General features: G+C 41.1%; 1 protein-coding gene across 1 annotated transcript in view; it reads right to left on the minus strand.

Annotated features, from left to right (window-relative positions):
- Positions 1–22423, minus strand: part of exoc4 (exocyst complex component 4) — a 146647-nt gene that overhangs the window by 9611 nt on the left and 114613 nt on the right. The window contains exons 16-19 of the mRNA XM_023274626.3: positions 22151–22329; positions 11275–11419; positions 7494–7672; positions 7192–7351 (exon numbers count right to left, since the gene is read on the minus strand). Coding sequence (XP_023130394.1) covers positions 7192–7351; positions 7494–7672; positions 11275–11419; positions 22151–22329 — 663 coding nt within the window. The remainder of the gene's footprint in view (positions 1–7191; positions 7352–7493; positions 7673–11274; positions 11420–22150; positions 22330–22423) is intronic.

The following is a 22423-nucleotide window of genomic DNA, read 5'->3' on the forward strand; positions in this document are numbered from 1 at the left end:
GCAGTTATCTGCTAAAAGAAAAATAAAGTTAGTAAAAAATGCAAAAACGTAAGTTCAGCTAGACTAAACTTTTAAACCCCAAGCAGTTTCTGGCTGTTTTTGCATCTGTCACACTTTTACTCACTGTGGGTTTATTTTTATGTTTTTACTGCAATATCAGAACCAGACACTGTAAAAACAACAAGATTGTCAGTTTTCCACTGGTCCTTGAAGTTATCATCTCTAATGTGCCATTTCATTGAAAAAATTGACTAAATCGAAGCCTACAATCATGACATGTAATGAAAATGTTTTCATCCAGCACCTCTTTGTGTTCAACACAACTATGGCTAGTTGTTATGAGAATGCAAAAATGTCTTCCGTGCATTATAAAAAAATTACTAAAATAATAAAAGGAATAAAAATGAAAGTTTTATGTGTATTTGATTTACAAGAATAAATTAAAAAGCTTTATACATTCTAGATATTTGACTCCATAAATTTTTTATTTGTCACGCTAGCTCCATCTATGCTGTTTGCTGAAAACACTGCCTGCAGCTCACCTGAAAAGTCTCAATTTCAAATTTTTAGCTCTGTTTTGAATTTTCAAATTAGATATGGGACTTGTCATGAAGATATTTTGATTCCATATCATGAATTTAGTTAATTTTTTCAATGGAACGGTGTGTTAGAAATGATAATTTCAAGGACCGTAGGAAAGCTGAAAATCTTTTTTTTTTTTTTTTTACAGTGTCTGGCTCTGATGAACAGCAGAATTTGGCATATTTTTTTAAAAACACAAATGCCCTTCAAACCTGCCAGTGGGTTTTGCAGTTAAAACACAGTAACCGAGAACACTAAATGAAACTTAAACCTGTTAGGACAGATGCAGTATGTTTCCCAACCCTCACCAAATGTTTATTATGATGATCGGTTTTGTTGTTTTGCTGGTGAAAACAGGATTGAATAAAACAAGAAGTGTAGGTGCTGTGCACCAGTGGGTCCCAAACTTCATTTAAAGCACAGCACCACTTCATAGGTATTAGTTTTTTCCTCCAAGATGAGGCATTCAGGTGTGGGACTGTGTGTTTCCCTTCTACAGGAAAAGCTGTAAGCCTGGCAGCAAGTTGGCTCTATTTCTTTTATGTTCTTCTTTTATAAATCTTCCCCTCACTGCTCTGACAGTAGTAATTTCTGACTGCAGTGCGTCTGGAGAACGTGTATGCCGGAAAGCATGTTGCGTTACTATGACAACAGGCAACCACGAGCTGTCGTGCCCAGTCTGAGCTGCAGTGTATTTAACAGGGTTATTAATGCAGTGGTTAAGATGTTTATTTTTCTGTTTATAAAGTAGTTAATATAGCCCTGTTTTCTTATGTGAGGCAAAGTTATTGCAAATATAGAGCAAAAATCCTGACATAAATCTCAAGGCCAGGGGTGACAAAAAAAAAAAAAAAAGGATCTTCACAAAAACAACCTGAAGATTCTAGCACTGATGCATGTTGTTTTCACATGTAAACGGTGTTTTCCAAAATGAGCTGGTTTAGTGTGGATGTAATCTCAGTCTATACATCCTTCTGCCTCTTTCAATCTCTCTCTAAAGCCTCCCTCCCTTCCTTCTGTCTGGACTCTCCCTCCAGAGCAGTGCATTTGTCTCTCCGCTGGTAATGAGGAAAGGTCTGCAGAGACTCTGAGACTGAAGCTTCATCAGCAAAGACCAGTCTCATCACGCTGCGCCACAAACACACAGATAGGAATGCGCACAAGCACACACTCTCACTGGCTTCATCAGCAAAGATGAGCGTCATCATGCTGCGAGGTGCACATACATAAACACACAGAGACAGGCTTCATCAGCAGAGACCAGTCTCATCACACTGCATCTTGCGCATGCACGCAGAGAACAGGAGCAGAAGAAGGGAGGGGCTGGAGGAAGAAGGGAAGAAAGAGAATTTCAATTCAGCAGAGGCGGTGCAGGTGATTAGACGATAGCAAAAACGAGAGGAAAAAAAAAGACAGGGAGGGAAAAAGGGACCGAGAGAAGAGGGAGATAAAGAAAGAGACACAAGGTGACAGGGAGGGAGACAGAAGCGACAGTGTACCAAAACCAGACCTAAATACAAACAGTTTTATCTGTTGACACCCACTACCTCCTGACATGGCCGTCAACTGTACTTATTACCACATTCTCTGTATACACACCAACCTGTCACCTTGACACACGCCCTGGGGTTGAGACACACACATACACAAAACCAAAGACTGTTTATTTGCCGACACACCGCATCTCAGAGATGCACAGACACTGGGGTGGTACCCTCGAGGACAATACACAAGCTTCTTGTACGCTGCACACATGTTCACCCACACACTGTAGTAATTTCCAGCAGCAGACAGGTGGGTGCGCTGCTCTGAACTCTGGGGCATCTCTACAGTGAGTCTGTCAGGCTGGTGTTTAGCCTAGCTACGGGCTAAGGGGCTCGCAAGTTTGCTAGGGATGTTATGACAGCCCTGCAACCTGCCTACACGGGTCAACGGGCAGCTCAGAGCTTTATCGTATGTGTATGTGATATTGCCTCAGTCTGTATCTGAAAAGCATACCTGAAATGCTGCTCCTGCAGACATAAAAGATATTTACCCTGACAGTTACACAATTATTTACCTTTACTTTCTATGGAGGTAGAAAACTTGTAAAGTGACCGTGCCTTCAGAAACTTCATCTACTGGTGTGTCGCGGTAAAACACAATGGACCATCTGAGTGATTATTTGAATGCAGTCACACACAAGTGTTCTAATGATCCGATAGTCTGGCATGCTCAGGACACGGTTCAAATCCTCGGCTTCATGGTATAAAATCAATCAATCGCTGCTTGATCTGAAACAATCGGGGCTGAAACAATTAGTCAATCAGCCATTCAACAGAAAACTAATCAACAATTTTGCATCAGGATGGAAGAAATCCAAAACAGGCTGCAACAGTAAAATTGACTTTCTGAAGTTTAAGGCCGCTTGCTAGCCGAGATGTGCAGCCAAGTCCAGGTACGCTTTAACTGTTTGATTTCAGCACTAGAAGGAGAGCAGAAGAGAAAATGACACAAATTTTCCTTTTTCAGTTCATATTTACAGACCCAAAATATAACTGGATTATGTCATTTTTTAGGTCTAGCTGAAATTAAAATACTGAGAAGGAGAAGATGAGTGTTGTGTCAAATGTTTTGTTGATGCAGAAACAAATACAACCTGATTTCTGTCAATATGATTCACAGTTAAGAAGCCAAATTACTACATACAGAGCATCAAAGAAGTAAGATGACAAACTCTTCTGCTCACATGTGGATCAAACTTCAAGTTTGGCCCACCCATATGTGAAAATTCTACTTTTTTTGTTTGTTCTCCTAACTGTAAATCAGGGAAGTCAGGTTGTATGTCTGTGTTTCTGAGAAAACAAGAAACTCTTGTTTTCTCATTCCCTACTGCTGTCGACAGAAACGGTATTTGATCTGAACAACACAAAAAATTCAAATAATCCGGTCACATTTTCATTTTGTAAATGTGAATCAAAAGACTAGAAGCCTCTTTCTTGTTTCTGTTTTCTGATCATGAAATGAAAATTTTCTCCTGCTGTCATCCAAAGATTGAATAGTTAAAACATACACAGACCCAGCAAACAATATGGGCTCGCACGTCAAACCTCAGTGACAGCTAATTATTTCCGATCTCTGTTTCAGGTTACTTAAAATGTTGCTGAGCAAAGTCCAAAATTTCCTCATTGGTTAGAGTGGACTGTTGCCAGGCAACGCTGAGCTTTTGAAAGTTTTGTTTTTGTGTGCGACTATAATGGCTTCTGGTCTTTTCCAGATATACGATGGCTTCACCTGTTTATCTCATCTCTGCTCCTGTCAAGAAATCAGCACAAACAGAAAGACAAAGGGAGAGGTGGACACACAGGACAATGAGAGGTGATCAGTGGAGTGATATGGTTGAAAGCGCAGTCAATACACACACACAGTTGTGACATTGCAATGACACACAGGTCTGCAGAATGAGCCCCAGAACCGTTTGTGAGCAGATGGTCTGTGTGTGTCCACTTGTGTGCCGGTGTTTAGGTGTGTGAGTGTTTGACCTTGATTCACAAGCTCATATTGCTGCCAAACTTCTGACTGAGAGACAAGAGACCGCTATACGACCATACAAATACACACACAAGCACACACACACGTTTGAGTTTCACCATCCTGTGCAACATTAACAATTAACATGCTGTAGGTTTATGCTGTATAAAAACACAGAGTCAACCACAAGGTGGCACTGTTTCCCCATCTATCTGCACCATCTATGAGCGAGAGAGTGGCCAAAAGTGTGTGTTCGTGTGTCACAAAGTGTGTGTGCATGTGTCTTTATGAGTTCTGCAGTGCTGGTTGCTGGGCCTCTCCTTAGCTTTAACTCAGATCAATGGCTATTATGGTGCCCTTGTCCAGGTTTCTCTTTCCCATACAAGCACACAGATGCAGAAAAAAATGTAGCCAAAGCGCATACACATTAACATGCACACACACACACATATAAGAACAACAAAAAAAACAAATACATGGGTACACAGGCAAGCAACTGCAGCCTTTCTGCAAAGCAGGCTTCCTGCTGTGATTACTTCCTTTTCTCATTTTGTTCTTGTTTCTCCGGAGGTGGTAATAAAATACTGATGAATATTCTGCCTTTATCCAGTCGTCCTCACTGTGGTTTCACTGCGATTTCTGATCAGACAATGTCCGATTTCTCAAAGCTATATACATACATACATATATATATATATATATATATATATATATATATATATATATATATATATATATATATATAGTATGCATGCAACTTTAAAAATAATCACAGTCTATTCTTTCGTATCTGTTATATACACGGTCCAGCTGAAAACTGATATGGCACCTTAGCTGTAGATGTATTTTGAAATATTGGCATTGTATCACTGCATTACCAAGGCATGATTTATGAAACACACCGATTATGCTATCATCATGTAACCTCAGACACATATGGTTAGTATATTAGAAACTAAGACTTCAAGTCAAACCAACTAAAGGAGCAGAATGAGCAAAAAGTGAATGTGCAACCATATAGCAGTATAATAGTATGAATTACAGTTTGGGACTTGTGGGAGAAATGATTGTAGGTCTTTAGAAAAAGGATGACTTGGATTTCAACATGGTGTGGAAGCCTAAAAATCTCACTTGTAGCGTTCTGATATGCATCATTTCAACTTATTCCCATCAGCATACTTCATACAGGCGGTATGGTCAGCTCAAATAGCAGGTGTAAGCGTACTTTATGAATATTCATTTCCCAAGTACAAATATGGTTATTTCAACATGCTGATTGGCTTGGCTGAGTATCTCTGTATGGGTGAAAGCGAGGGATACATAACAGATGTGTGTATGTGACTGTGTGTGTGTGTGTGTGTGTGTGTGTGGGTTTGCGTATGTGTTAGCGAGAGTCGGTGTGTCTTGGAGCCGGAGGCCGGCCAATCCAAAAAGCCATGAATGTGTAAACAATGTGCTCTGCAATTCCCAATCAACACCTCCGCACTACCCACGCCTCGTAATCAGAGAGAGTGGAAGGAGGAGAGGAAAGACAGAAAAGCCATCACTGGCATTTCTCCATAATCAAAGTTGACAGAGGGTAGAAATAACATACTAATCAATGGTCCTCCACATCCAGTACAGTTCAGGTCATTTCGGTTTACTTCGTAGTTTTTCCCCCTCCCTGAGGGGGACTTGGCTTGTAATAGCGGCACATTATAAACAATAGAAAAGTCCAAATTCTACCATCACATAGACGCTCTATCACTCAAACATATGACACGCTCATAAAGATGCCAAGAACTGTAAAAAAGAAGCTAATTAACCCAACAGAATATTATGACAAGATGGCAGACATGACTCAGCGCATTTTACAACAAACATTAGATGCAGAAGGTTATAAAAGGTGCCTTGGACGGCCTTTATTTTTCCTAAAATCTCAATATTGGTCTTGAGCAAGTCTTCTGTGTTGAAGCTTTATCAGTCACTGATCTAATACTTCTCTCATTTATTCGTCTTCCTTTTCTTCCCGCCTCTATCTGTACATTTCTCACATTCATTTGTTACTCTGCTGTCTTCTATGCTTACCACCTTCTCCCCATCCATGTTATGCTTCTCCTGTGAAAGATACCTTTTCTATAACTTCCTTTCACTTAGTTTGTCAATTTCAAGCCTTCCCTTCTTTCTCCATCTTTTCCATCACCTGTCCTCTCACATCCTCTCTCCTGTCAAGGACACAAGCTTCTACAAGAGGGGGAAAAAAATCTTATGAATACTATGAATCAGTCTTCGTCTTTCTTTCCAGCCTCCTCCTTCCCTCCCTCCCTCCATCCTCTTCACAAAGATGTCTCAGCGCTGATTTCCCTCATGCCTGTCAGGGCTGGGCAGCACTGGGCAACAGCAGGTAGACTCACAAAATTTAAATGTATGAATAAGAAATAAACACCAACAACTGCATGGACACGGACACACGGTGTGGTTGACAATCTGTCTGACCATCTGTCTGCCTCGTGCGTTGACATAGTTGCTGTTTGAACTTGAGGACATTGTGCGAGTGTATGTGGGTGTTTGTGTGTGTGTGCAGGTGTGTAGTAAGGTTGTAACAATATATCAACTGATTTAAACCGAAAAGATGATCATCAGGTAGTCGGTGTCCATTTCTGATTTGATGGCTTCATAATACAGTTCATTAGATTTCTTTATTTTATGTAATTTAGAAATATTAGGTCTTAAAGTCAGAGCTATTAAAGCACAGATTTCAACACTAGAATAAATGGTAATATCATTATGTCTAGGATTATTATTAAATTGTGATGTCAGGGGCACTATTACCATGACAACAGCAAGGGAAAACATCAAATTATAAAGTTTTGTCAAGAAAATGGCATTAAAATTTGGAGCCACTCAGTGCTTTCAAAAAATATCTGCTGCCTGCTACTCAGGCCCAAGGTTATCAGCTTTCACTGGTGGAAACTGAATGTAGATAATGTACAGCTGAAGGGTTACAGACTCTAACCACAGCTCTGAAAGGAAAGCATATTCCAGTTCTAAAGCACAAAAACTGCTCCAGGTGAGATACATTTCTGGCTCGCACCGTCAAACTATGAAAGAGACTCTGACCTGGCAAAGTCGAGGTCAGACTCCCTGGACATGGTGATGTTGGTGAGGTTCTGTTGGAGGACAAAGATATTCCTGCACATCTTCTTGATACCAGATTCACTGATCCTCTTAAAGTACTGAGCCCCGTTGATGAGAATACAGGAAATCAGATGACCAAGACCTAGTGAGCGAAAAGGAGATTATGGTTATCAGGGCGGCGTAGAGAGAGGTGAAAAACAAGATGAGGGGAGGTTTGTGACTAGAGAACAACATTTTAATAATGCCCTGCGATGCTTTAAATTTCACCCCAGAGCCTTGCTGACCTTCAAAGATATACTGGAACTTGTGCTGCTGCAAGGCGGCCCCCATGGCTTCTTCTATGGCTGAGATGTCCTTGTTCAGTTTGACCACCAGCGGGTCGTAGTCCATGCTCTCCACATTAGCCACGATGGCATAATTTCCTTGCTTGGTCAGAGGGATCAGGTAGTGGAAACAATGCACCCTGGAGTGAAAACAGAGGAGAATAGCGAGAGGGAGGGAAAGAAAAGACAAAGTGGGAACTAGAAGGTGAAGAATATTTGTATGTCTGATTTTGTTCTCTATCCATTTGACGTTTTGTCATTCAATGTACATCTGCTGCTTTGTTCAAATGTCCAATAGTTTAATCAAATCACCTATGACCTGTGCTGCATTTAAAAACATTGAAACAATAAGGAAAAGCAAGAATGCCAGAGTGAGTATGCATGAAGCCTTCACTCTCTGTCCTTTGGAGGAGTTAGACGGTACACTTTAGTGGACAATGAGTGTTCTTACTTCTCAAGCCTCACTAAGGTGTATGCCTACTAGAACACTTATAATTTCCACTGAAAATCATTCTGTTTCAAGTGCTCATAACATATCTACTTGTCCAGCTACTACTACATCAATGCGGGATGCCATTCAACAGAGCACTGTGTTGAATATACTGTGCAGTTCTATAAAATGCTAGTAAATCTAGAGCATGCTACAAATGAATAAAGTCTTCCATTTTAGGCCTTGCATTGAAATACAACAGCCTGAGGATTAGGAGGAAGATCAGTCTCTTTTGCACTGTAAGTTATTTACATCCCAAAGCAATGGCCCTCAAAAATATCAACTTACATTTGTAGAAAGCATGCCTATATCTTATTTTTATATCCTTGTATCTAAAACGTTGTAGTTTGGATTCTATTTATCTACAGTTTGTTTTTCTAGGGTATGAATGAAGATGTATTGCCAACACCTGATGGCCACTAAGCAGCTCCAGTGTGGGTTGAGGACCTCGCTGATGGGTTTTTGTTTTACTTTTCTAGGTCAGAATTACACATAATCTTTTGTAAATGGGTTCACAACCAACCGTCATGAATAAGGATGATTTGATTGGCGATTTAAATGAGAATCCTAGAAATGTTTTGGTGATTGTTGTGCTTTTTTTGGGGCTCTATGTGGAAATATCCATCATCTTGAGAAACAAAATAATCTTATCACTGATCTGTCCTTACTAACGCATTATGTATGGTATATAGTAAGATCTAGCTAAATTAAAGTGACAAGGTGGCAAATTAAACAAAAACCAACATAAAGCGCCGCAATAAGGTATTGAAACACCACATACTGGCAGAACATTCTTAGTGTGCCTTGGTGTTGATTCTACAAGTTTTTGGAACTCTACTGGAGGCATGCCATCCCATTTTCCTGAGAGTTCCCTCATTTTGTGTTTTGATGATGGTAGTGGAGAGCGCTGCTGGTCCAAAACCTCCCATTGGGGTTCACCTATGTTGAGATCTGGTGACTGCAAAGGCCAAAGCATAAGATTCACATTATTTCCACATTCATCAAACCATTCAGTGACCCTGTGTGCCCTATGGATGGAGGCACCGTTATTCTGGAAGAGACCACTCCCATCAGGATGGAAATGATTCATTATAGGGTGAAGTTATTGCGCAGAACAACTCTGTAATGATTTGCAGTGACCCTTCCCTCTAAGGCCAAACCACACCAGCAAATTGCCCCCCACAACATAATCGCCAGAGCCACCAGATCTCCTTACTGTCGGGGTCAAGGAAGGTTTCAGGTGGAGGAAGTGAATTTAGCCCTGTCCTTCAGCAAAAAGTTTTCTCTCTCCACTTAAAGCCCCACATCTTAGTCTACGGTCCTTCAGTTCTACAAAGGCTAATTTTAGTCTAGACTTAAGAAGTCAATACTTTTCTAATTCCATAACCCCAGTGCTCAGAGCAGAAGGGTATAAAATGATATGGGTGAATGTCTCTTCCCCCTAAGGCAAAGCCAACAACCACACCACATTTTTAATGCCTCCATCTCACTTCCTTCGCTCTCTATTCAATCATTTCTCCCACTTAGCTACTGTAACTCCCTTCTTTAACCCCCACCATCACTTTAACCTCACTCATCTCTCTTCCATCTCTTCTTGCCTCCCTCCCTTCTTTCTTCCTCATGGCTTCATTTAGCTGGTACCACTATCAGGGGAAATTCACTAGATGGGGTGAGTCAATGGAGTGTAGCATACAGCTAGACATCAGCCTCGGGGAGGGTTTTCTACTGAAATCATCAACAATATTGCATAAGCTACACAATGGTCCACAGGGAAATAGTAGTACATTGAGGGATGGAAAAAAACTAGAAAGGGATGATGGTGGGCTATTAGTGGTTGTGGGGGTGAGAAAGTATATGGTGTGGTAAATTAACTTAGATATTGACATTCAAAACGCATACTGAAGATAAGGAGCACATTTCAGAACTTCTGCATTTACGGTATATACCGAGAAGCCACAACATCAAAACCACCTGCCTAATGCTGTGTAGGTTCCCCTCATTTCACCAGCTTGCACCAGGACGTTGGCAGATCATTTGGATCCTGATGGTTGCAAGGTGAGGTCTCCACAGATCTGGTTTGTTCTAGTGCATCCAAAAGATGCTCCATTTGATTAAAGTCTGGGGAATTTGGAGGCTAGATCAACACTCTGGGTTCTTTGTCATGTTCCTCGAGCTATTCTTGAGCAGTTTTTGCTTTGTCCTGCTGTAGGAGGCCGCTATCTACATGGAATGCGATTGCCATAAAGGAGTTCACTCGGTTTGGAGCAATGCTTATGTAGATAGTATGTTTAAAACTAGCGGTGTAACTGACTTCACCTGCCACTGGTTTTAATGTTGTGGCTAATTGGTGCATGTGTGACGCCACCGGTTATTTTTGATTATCTGATTATTGACGCGTCCTCTAAAATCCTCCTGTATGTCACAACTGGGGGCCTTAAAAACGTACACAAACATTTCTCACTTCATTCAGTGACACAAATGAGAAGGAGGTGCATTTTAATTGACATCCATACTGTATACTAAATGTGTGATACAAAAAGAAAGATCCTAATGAGTTATGGCTGATCATCATGACGGTGCATGGCAGTGTGCAGACTTACATATGAAACAAAGAGTGCTGTTGTTTTGTTGCACATCACACACTGCTAGAGAAAGATGACAGTCAGAGTGGGATAATTTCCCCATCATATTGTTTGCTTTCAAAACATTCTGCCTTCCAAAACTTTATTTCAAAAACTAATTACCTAAGAAGAAATAAACAAATTAAAATAATCGCCATCCTGAAATAATTAGGCACAACCTGCTTTTAACACTAAATTGCTTAAAGTATAACGATGAAAAGACTGCGTTTTGTTTTGTTCCTTGACAAAAAAAATAAATCATCTGTTTGGGTCCATTTGTTCTCTATAAACGAATGATTTAAAGAAATTGAATAAATATAATTCTTTTGCTTTATCCACATCATTTAGAAAAAGAAAATGAAAATTGAAAAATGAACCCATAAATATGGCACTGTTATTTACTATTATTGATCGCCTTCATCTAGATTCTTCTGATTTACTTTCTAGCTTTCTTTGAAGTTTTCTCCGAAAGACAAAATGTCTAAATGCTAAACTTCTGACCATCTATAAAGGTCCTGCCTGGGAACCTGAAACTATGTAGGGTGAAAGGGAGCACAATAAGAATGTCATATGAAACGCTTTTGAATGCTTATATTCTTCCTGTTAAGGTCAATCTGTTTCTTCTGCTTACCTGACCTCCAGATGCAATACCAGGAGACAACGGTCGGCAATATCCTGGAATCCCCTGGACAGGTCACTGAGGGTCTGGAGAATCTGCTCCCTGCTGCGTTCACTCTCACCAATCACCTGGTTGTCTGCTGAGCATGGAGAAGCACCTGGATAGATAGAATAAGCAAGGAGACACACATTAACAAACACAGATACACCAAACAGGGGCAGTTGATCATCATTTAACTAGAGGTCCTGAGACAAAGTTTCAATGTCTGGATGCTGAAAAGTGCTTCAGCAACTTGCTAAAGATCTACCAGCTCCAGGGGTGATGCTTATTGCTGCTGACAGCCACGAAATGTATCATAAGATCACTATTGTGTATTGAGTGTGCATGCATGTGCACCTACACTATAGTGATCTCCACTGTAATATGCATGTATTCCATTTGCTATTGACTTTATTGGGTTCTGTAAATGACACCAGCTTATAGAGTAGACACAAAGAAAACCATTAGTTCAACTTCACTCATTTCCTAAGTCCTTCAGCATGTTCTTGTACTTTCTTCTCACCACTTGTGCTGAGGCAGCAGGAGCGTGTCACTGCGCCGCATTGTACGCCACACAAAAGACCTGTGTGTGCGTGTGTTTGAACGAGAGAGCGAGCCAGAGAGCATGATGAGTGTATATAAATTCAGCTCAGTGTAGATCAATGGCCATAAATTAACAAGGGGGGGAAAAGGAGAGAAATTGGCCCCGTCACTCATATGTAAGTCTATTTGGTCAATGAGGCGAGCGTGTGTGTGTGTGTGTGTGTGTGTGTGTGTGTGTGTGTGTGTGTGTGTGTGTGTGTGTGTGTGTGTGTGTGTGTGTCTGTGATGTGTGTGTACGAAGAGTGACTGTTGAGCAGGAGAATGCAGGGGTCCACGATCGATGTGCCGCAGTCAAAGCCAGCTCCCTAGTTATTCTTCCTGCCCTTCCGAAGGTCACACATGCATGCAAGCTGGCCCGCATGCATGCACGCACACAGCGCAGGACAGCACTGTAGCTAGTCCAGAGTAAGCCTGAAATAACCTGGTGATCCATCTTTCCTCTCCTTGACTGTCCTGAGTGATATCCCCAAAACAGATAGGAAGTACAATACAGGTAACCAGTATTTAGCTCCAACCTTGTCACCTCACTACATTTCCATATATAATGTACTGCTATCGTCACCCTAAACAAGCTCTCCCAACCATACATACATATATAGACATACAACTGCTTCCTTTCAAGAGCCTGCTTAGTAACAAATCTGAACCTACTGACTGAAAGTAAAGTGTGCTAAACTTGTGCATGTGCTTTAAAAAAAATACATGAAATTTTTTTTCCTTGTTCAAAAGTTAGCTTGAAACCATAATGCTGGGTTATATCAGAGCTTTTCAAGATAACTGTGAACACCAGAAGATCCACTGTTGCTTAAAACAAATCACAGTTTGAGGGATAGAGCCTGAACTGAATTCAGAAAAAAAACAAAAAATAAAAAATGACGATGTCTATAAACTAGACCTGAAAACCTAAAACTGCAAAAATGATTCTTTATGTTTTTAACAGGGGTGCTTATGTCAAAGATGAGTACGTTTGTCTATCCCCAACACTAATAGGTCCAGTTAAGTTCTTACTCTCTGCCTATTTCTACACTGTTTCACTGTTTAAAACTCATTAAATCATAGTAATTCTAGGTTTCTTTGCATGGCCAGTGCTTCCTTACATCAATCAGTGCACATTTGGTATGTGTGGCTGAATATGTCCTTCTGTCCCTAGAGTAGTTACTTTAAATTCATCTCTGATAAGATTAGAAACCATTGTCCTAAGCAAACAGCAGTGAGGTATATGCCATGGCTGTCCAATCAACAAAGCAAACACAGGCAGGGTCGGGGTTTGACATCACTGACAGCTACTCTCATGACCCGTGTATCTGACGTGCAGAGATAAAGGCCGGGAATTATGTTTCTTATTAAAGGTGAGCATGTGATGTGTTGGCCTGTGTATACATAAGTGTTAAATGTATGTCCTGTATCTATGAACTTGCCAGCTAATTAACTTCTTCTAGAGTAAACGTCTTGACAACGTGTATGTGCTGCATGTGAGGGGACATCACAGTGTAGAGTGTCAGAATATTAGAGCAGTTAGAGGGAGTTTGTAGGCGAGTGGTTAAGGTCAAAGTAATGCAGTAGAAAGCTTACAATGTAGATCTGGTCAATTGTGTACTATGGTGCAAAGATGATGGCAATGAGTTGACTCTGGTCAAGCTTTACTATATAAATGGCCTCCTATGAGAACATTGCAGAAGATACATCATAAGCAAAGTAACCAATCACCGTCATGGGTGGGAAATGAAAGTCTCAAAAACCCAAGTCAGACTTCTGGGGTTTCTCACGTAATAAACCTAAGAACTAAATCCAATTGACTTGCATTATTATTCTTTTAAATTGGTTTCCAGATCAAAGATCGATCCATCTATTTCCCTCTGCCAATCTGGGGTGACCAAACAGGGTATTCCAGATGTTCCTATCTCCAGCAACATTTTCCAGGACCTCCTCTCTGCAGTTCCTACAGGGCACCCCTGAAGCGTTCACAGACCAGATGAGATATGCAACCCCTTTAGCAAGTTCTGGGTCTACCCCAGAAAACAACCATTGGACGTGATTGCATTGACGATTTGTAACCACAACGTCATTCTTTAGGTCTTCATCACGGCAGTCCGGAACAACGGCTACATTAATGCAATCTGTCTGTCAATTTTATGCTGTATAACACGTTAACAAGATCCAGAGATACTTCTTCACTTAGGAAAGCAACTCACCCCTAATTCAGAGGAAGCAAATCCACTGGTTTCCAGCAGAGAGGCTGCACCTTGAGATCCTGTCCATGAATATCCCAAACAGGATCAGAGACAAGTGGGTGACCTTGGCGGACACCAACACCCACCAGAAACATGTCTGACCTTGTGCCAAGAAGGTAACAGTGCTAACCACAGAGCCACTGTGCAGCTCTGCCAACAATATATATAGCTGAATTATTCCAATATAACAACTTGCCATTGTGTAGCATAGAGTAGTTTTATATTGCTTGAGCAGAGTTGGAGATGAGCTGGTGTCCTCAAGCTGCAGCGAGCAGGGAGAAGTGAGTGAAGAGAGTAGTAGGAACTTCACAGATCTGCATATTCTAGAGGAAGCATTTGTGGAGAGCTAAATATAAGACAATTTAAGGCAGGAATTGCTTATTTTCACAAGGGACCTTAAAAGTGCAGTTGTGAGATGTCTGAGAGTTGATGAAGGTGATGCATATTCATGGTTAATTTCAGAAAAAATAACATTTACTACCTGGGCAACATCTTCAAACTGCTCTGTTTATCTTTTTTTTTTATCAGTTTCATTGGTAGAATGTTAGAACACTGTGAGTTGTGAGATGGTTAATGTGTTGGCGGATAATTTATACTTAAAAGCCTATATTTTTGTCAATCAGACTTTTTTTTACTTTACTTAACTAAGATGGCCTTAAATCAGCAGGCTAGTCTAACATTACATATACCCTATGTGCACGGTTGCATGTCTTTGTTTTTTGAATGTAAATCAACAGCAGTGTTACTGTATAATATCTGTATAAAATCTACACTAGTGACTGCCTGCTCCACTGGCAGAAAACTGAGTACCATGGATTAGATCTTTAAGATTGCAATATCAATATTAATCCAGCTAAATGAATCAGTGAACAACAAACAAGATTGGTCTTAATCAAACAAATCCGCAATGATTTCTCAAGGGACTGGAGCATTATGACATTAATTGTCTTCATTTGATTGTGTTTAGCTGATCCTGTTTACTCTCCCTGGTCAACTTACCAGATCATTAACAGATACAGAACCCAGCAGTCAAACACAATGCTGTCACTCAAAATACAAATTCAACAATATTACCTGTGCAGCTGAGCAACCTCCACCCAAAAGCAGCAATAAATAATCTTGGCAGCTGAGGATGGGTAACAACGTCATCAACAGGTGTTTTGTTGCAGCGGTATGCCAACTGTTCACACTTACGCTAAAGCACCTGAGAAAGAACGAACTTGTCTCATATAGACTATTTCGCTCTCACTCTCTTAGCTTGTGGTTGTACGTGTGAGAGACCAAAAGCTTTTCGCATGCTCCAACTGTGGGAGTGTTTCCCCACTGTGTGTATGTGTGTGCGCTCATAGGCATGTGCATGAAAGTGACTCGAAGGCTTGTTTCCTCTCATGTGCATTACACTCACTCACTCTGACAGCAGAAAAAAGGCCTTACTGTGGCACACACCGTAGGAGGTCTCTCTAGGGGGTGTCCGTGAAACACACACTCCCAGGCACGCACACACACACAAAAATACACTAGTTTTTCTGCCGTCGTCGCCCCACCACCACCCCCCACCCAGCCTGCGCTACTTTGATGATGCGAGGGAACCGTCGCAGCATGGGGGGCACCATTAGAGTCAGGGACAGACGGGCAAAAGGAGACGACTCATTGGTCCTGACTGACAACTTTCTTGCTCTCTCTTTTCCCCTTTCTGCTTCCTTCTGCTTTCTTTTTTCCTCCAACCAAATTACTCCCCATCTCTTATTTATCAGCTCCTTGTGTGTGCACGATTAAACGTGAGGATATGTACGTGCATGTCGCGCATCTATTTATGTGCAGGCATGCGGGCACGAGTGTGTGTGCGTGTGTGCGCTGTGCTTATCCAATTATTTTCGAATCTCATCGAAGAGAAACGTCTGTTGCTTGCCATCTGCAGAGGATGAAGGTGGCAGACATTAAGGAGGAAGATCAGTGATGGAATTCACAAACACATGCAGCGTGAAAGTGCGCACACACTGTGAACGGACAGTTCACATCAACACACCCCATCGTACGCTCATTGCCGTGACTGCCAATAAGGGCATAAACAATACATTAAGAATCAGGAAGGCAACATGGCGTGACATTTTCTGATTTACTGACAAATACAGATGCTAAACAGCTGGTAAAAATCATAATCTGCTCGGGTGAAAAAGTACAAAACACCCGACCTCTCAATAGAAAAGAAGAGCGGAACAGAAAATGGAGAATGATAAACAAAGGACAGTATCCTGCAGGGGTGGAATGATGAATGATTCATAAATGACTGACTGAGTAAGAAAGAAGAGGAGTTATTAATTATTTTGCTGCCTCTGGTAGAGGATGAACATCTGCACACAGATATCTGAACTCCTGTCCAGAGACACAGACAGAAAAGGAGGGGGAAGAGACGGAAAAAAAACCTGAGAATGAGATTGAAAAATTTGACTTATTTGACTACCTAAGATGGCTTAATGGTGCCTCATAATGAGAAGGAGTCAAAATTTGATGGTTGAAATTCTGGACAGAAGCAGAGATGAATGAACAGAAATGGATGAGCGAAAAATTAAATATTACTACTCCTGAAAAACAACACCATCATCTCCCACTTCAACTGGTCCCCCAGGCGTTTGCAGTGAATAAGAATGTGTTCTCAGTCAACTTCTCTTGTTAAATGGAGTCGAGAAAGAAAAAAATCACTGCCAAAGGGGAAAGACCTATACGTGCACAGTCAAGGTGAGTCAGTCCTGGGCTACTGAGATGAGGAGGAACCTATTCTCATAGGAAAACCACATGATTACTGTCTACAAAACCCTCGCAGGCTAGATTAGAGGCCTGTATCTACGCCTACCTAATGATGTCCAGGACTCACGAGCATGAACACACACTTTATGTTGCTAGGCAGAAAGAAAACCCACAAAAAGAGACTGTCTACAAGGATGAGCCTTCACGTTGTTCACAATCTCCTGTTTACAGGTAAATGTGTTTACCAAGGCTTCCAGACACAGGCTGGCAGATATTATTTAAAAAGACTCAAATTCATACATGCAAACACAGCGGTTGACAAAAAAAAAATGCTGACATGGCCCCTCAGGTGTGTGTGTTGTCTGGTAAATATTGTCAGAGTGGATTAGAAGTCCAGTGCTGCATCCAGATGGGTGATAAGATCCTTTCTGCAGCCATGTTCACAGCCAATCACCATCAGTAGTCTGTCTGTGTATATACAAACAGCCCTTTTTACTAATACACAGTTCGCTTACTTTTTCCTTTACAATCGGGTTCACAGAGACCTCCAAAAGATGCTTCAACTTGCACATGCATACACTTGACTGATTCAAGAAACTAAAGCAGTGAAACGTGTGCACTATTTTCATGTTACTCTCTATACGTCTGGTGGAATTCAATCACACAGGAAAGTGATCAAACCAAACGTCCACTGCAGAGATCACCCAGCCATGGACAAAATCTACCACACCCTTACCACTTGAATAAAAAAGAAAAACCGAGAGAGCAATATTCTTGCTGTCTGGGTGAGGAAGAGGCAAAAGAGGAGAGAAAATTAAAAAAATGGAAGGAAGGAAGGAAGAATGAGAGAAATAAATACCAAGAAAGAACGAAGCAAGAAAGTAAGAAAGAGGAATGAAAGAAAGAAAAGCAAAAACAGGGAGAGGAAAATGAGTTGTTCATACCTGACTGCTTCTGTAATATAAAATCCAATTTGGAGAGGCATAGACGTGAGGCGGGGGGGTGGAGGATGAGATAAGGTGGGGTCTTTTTTCCCTGCCGTACCCTTGTCCCATCTTACACAGTGCATGGTTATGTACACACACGCACGCGCGCGCACACACACACATTGAGGCCATACCAACACACACGTAGTCCGTCATCAGCTCACCAAACACTAAATAATGAACAATACGGAGGCTGTCCCAGCATGATAAGTGACTGCCCTATCCTTCCCATTAGTGCCACCCGCCAGAATTAATGATAATTATGTCACGTCCCTTCCCGTACTTTTATTGAATTCTTATCTATGAATAGACGAAGAAAGCTAGCGTCAGACTGAGAGGGAAGGGAAAGAGTTTAAAAAGAGATACTGCAGTGACAAAGTCAAGGCTAAATAAGAATAGTTCACATTTAATTATTTCATTTCTAAAAAGAAAAAGTTGCGATACGGAACGGCAAAATAGCTCAAGTTCCATGAGCAATCAGGGGTCTGAAACCAGGGAATTGTGACAACACCTGATAAAAGTTGGAGCCCCCTCCATCCCTCTCAGAAAGGTGCATAATTTACCAAAGCTCTGCCAGAGCACCAAGATACTGCAGTGAACACAGCCAAGCTTCTGAAAAGTCCTGGAACACATTAACAAAAGGGGAATGGTGTATGGCATTCCCACACATTCAACGGTGAAATGTGGTGATTATGTTGTTAAAAATCAGTTCAGCCTTGGAGACAAATAAAATCAAAACAGGTGTCAAATATCGAAATGGTTTTCTGCAAAATAAACACAAACGACCCTGACATTTGAGCATTTTTACAAACATAAAGGATTTTCAAGAGTGTCATCTTGCCAAGATTGATAACACATGGTCCCTACAACTCCAGAAATGCACCTTGACAACATCTTTACATGTCTTAAATAATAAATTACATTAAAACACACTATCTACAGCTACGACTAAGGCTTGAGACAAAAAGAAAACAAGTCTGGAATTGGTTATGCTTTGTGGAAAAGCTTTTGTAATGCACATTCCTCCTATATAATGTCCTCCCTGAGCACTTAATGAGGAATGCATAGTCAAACTGGGATGGGCCTCTGTTTGCTCTGAAAACAGCCTCAATTCCTTGTGGCATGGATTTCACTGCATGTTAGAAACAGTCCTTGGAGATTCTGCTTCATGTTGACATGTTTGCGCTGCATAATTTCTGCAGATTTGTCAGTTGGACAGTCATGCTGCGAATCTTCTGTTCCACCACCTCCCAAAGGTGCTCTGCTGGAGTCAGGTCTGGTGTCTGGGGAGGGCATTGAAGTCCACTGAATTCATTGTCATATTCATGAAACCAGTCTCCGTAACATGGTGCATTAACATGCTGGAAGTAGCCATTAGAAGATGGTAAACTGTGACCACAAAGGGATGCACATAGTTAATGAAAATACATAGATGGGTTGTAGCATTCAAATTGTGACCGATTGGTATTAAGGGGCCCAAAGCGTGCCAAGAAAACATTCCCTACATCCTTATACCTCCACACCCTGCATGGATGGTTAACACATAGCAGGGTGGGTCCATGAATTCATCCTGTTGATAACAAATTCTGACTGTACCATCTGTGTGTCTCAGCAGAAATCAAGATTCACCAGACTTGCCTGCATTTTTCGAGCCTTCAACTGTCTTCAAGCTTGGTGAGCCTGATCGTCCTGCAGGGATTTCTGTTCTTGGCTGACAGAAGTGGAACCTGACATTTTCATTCGTCTGTCCGTCTCAAGATTGGATGTGTTGTGCAATCTGAGATGATTTTCTGCTCACCATAGCTGTAAAGAGTGGTGATCTGTGTTACTGTAGCTTTTCTGTTAGCTCAAACAAGCCTGTCTGATTTCTCTCATCAACAGGGCGTTTCCATTTGCAGATTGCGAGATGTTTTCATTCTTAGTAAACACCCATAGGATCAGCCATTTCAGAAATACTTCAACCTGCCCATCCAGGGATGGAGAAATAAAACAGCTTCCTTAATCGATAATCAGCGATGAACACTGATGTGAATTAAATACAGTGGATGTCTTTTCATATGCTGATGAAACAGTTTCGCATGTTGGCTGCGAAATTGGCTCGGTTACATTCAAACATCACAACGGGGTACTTGAATAACAAATCAAATAGCAAAACATAATGACTCATTTACATTTGTTATCGATTGTTGACAAAATAAAACACAGTAAACAAGCAGCAGTCTTCCACAGTAAATAAACCTGTAACATCATTAATCTATTTACAGTGGGTTAATATCAAACTGATCTTCATACCTGATCTACATGATGGAGGGACATAGGGTTCACTGTAGTTAACTTTAGTCCAGCTGCTGAAAACAGCTGCTCAGATGGAACAGATGTCCACCAATACTGTAAATTTAGCAGTATTTATTGCCACCTGTACAATATATTTACTCTCAGAGCAGAGCATCCCTGATACACTTCACCACTTTAGTTTGAATATTGTTGAAAGCGTGTAAACAGAATCATGCTGCTCCTGAACATTAGTAGTGTTAGAAGCTACAGCTGCTCTCTGCAGACAAACACACATTTTTAGTTCTAGTTTACCATAACCATCAGCCTCGGATAGCTACCTAAACTGTAGAGCCGCCAGACGGCTCTTTCACCATTTTATACTGCAGAATTCAATTCGTAGTTAGGCAGCAGGAAGGTGCGCTTGTTTTATGTGACACTCACAGACAGACCACTAACACACCTGTCACTCCATCTTAAAAAACAGTAAGACTCCACTTGTTGGTAAAACCCGGTACTACAGCAAATCTACAACACATTTTCTGCCTTATTGGTTATGATATATTAAAATTATTCATTTTAATGGCAATTAATCAATTACCAGTTAATCTTGAACATCCTTGACATGGATAATCATGCCACCACCAAAGCTGCTGATGTTTGAACAACAAAGCTCGTATATTTGCCTGTCGTTGCTGATTTTATGCACTGCACTGCAGCAACACGTTTGGCTGACTGCATGAATAAGCAGGTGTAGAAGTGCTCCTGCTTGAAGCGCTTGGTGATAAATCAAGTCCTGTACAAAACCAACTTGACCCAATTGTATGAGCCACTAACGGTAGAACTAACCTGCCGACTGCCATCATATGATGTTAATAAAAAAGATAGTGCAGAAGAATATTAGACGATGCTATGATTTCATATTGGAGATTAAACGTGTTCTCAATCTGATTTTGAGGATAAAACATTTCTGTAATATTAACCGATTAACAAAATCTACATAAAGACTATGCGTTTGATGTTAACACACACACGTGCAGACCCCTCATTCTGATCAGTGATTAATAATACAAAAGTGATGACTGAGCAAGGTGTGTATGGAAGGCTTTTAATAGCCCTGATTAGGGGAGGCATTTATGCGCACACACTTGCAGAAGCAGAACCAATGATAATGAGTGTGTGTGTAAAGTGCTCTTTGACAACTCCAGTAGAGAAGGTAATGAGTGTGTGATAATACACTCAAACAAGAACTTAATGAGGCACAGGTACGAAGTGTTGCTACAGAGGCATCGTGTGAAAGGATGAGAAAACCTCAGACAACCCTGACTGTGATAAACCTACATCTACCATCCAGACAATGTTTTTAAACTGCAGTGCATTCTGATCAATAACTGCCTAATGACCTGAGAGACCGGTAGCAACGTCTCCTGCAAAATATCCCCATGAAATAATATAGCATTATATTGTGATGGATCAGTCCATACAGGATGTACGGTATCACAAAAGCACGGCCCCAGGTGCTCCTGTGTTAAAAGATTCATGTCAGTGTGCTCCTGCAAACCACTGGATATCATGCAAATATTATGCAAATACATACTCAGGATTTTCGTATATATTGTCACTGTTCGCAGCTATTAAATCCGTTTTATCACTGTCAAAGTGGAGAAACAAAAAACATCAGAAAAGAAGATAATCTGAGCTGTGGTACAATGCAACCCTTCAACAAGCAGAACTCATGACTCAAAGACAATATCCAGTTTTGCAGTGAGACGAATAAACAGCAACAGATGTCCACGTTGGCGTCAGAGTACTGGATGTAGGCGGGAAATGTACTGCATATGTCTGCGTTTGTGTCAAAAATATCACCATGGTTTGCTTAATTTAATTTCATCAACAAGATAACACCTTCGGATTTGTCCAGTTATTTGGTGCAAGCTCGTGAGTTGATATGGAAGAAGCTATTTAGGCAACAAATATCACCACAGAGCCTGTCAATCAAACCCCTCGACTTACTGGAGGCACGGGGCAGGTTGGCGAAGAACATCTTGAGGCGAGCGGCGAGCCACTCCATGCTCTCGTGAAGGTTGGCCAGAGCTTTGAGGTCACTGACGTCACGCAGGATCTCGTTCTGAGGGATTAACTTGTCTCCGAGGTTGCCAGTCAGCACTTCTGACTCCTTAGCAAAAGCGGCCCTGCATGATGGACAGGATAGGAGATGGAAGAGTTTGTGTAGTTAGAATGAGAGACAACATATTTGGGGGCGAAAAAAGAAGTCAAATGTAAAAA

The sequence above is a fragment of the Amphiprion ocellaris genome, chromosome 21 (assembly GCF_022539595.1).
Source record: "Amphiprion ocellaris isolate individual 3 ecotype Okinawa chromosome 21, ASM2253959v1, whole genome shotgun sequence".
Taxonomy (NCBI): Eukaryota; Metazoa; Chordata; class Actinopteri; family Pomacentridae; genus Amphiprion; species Amphiprion ocellaris.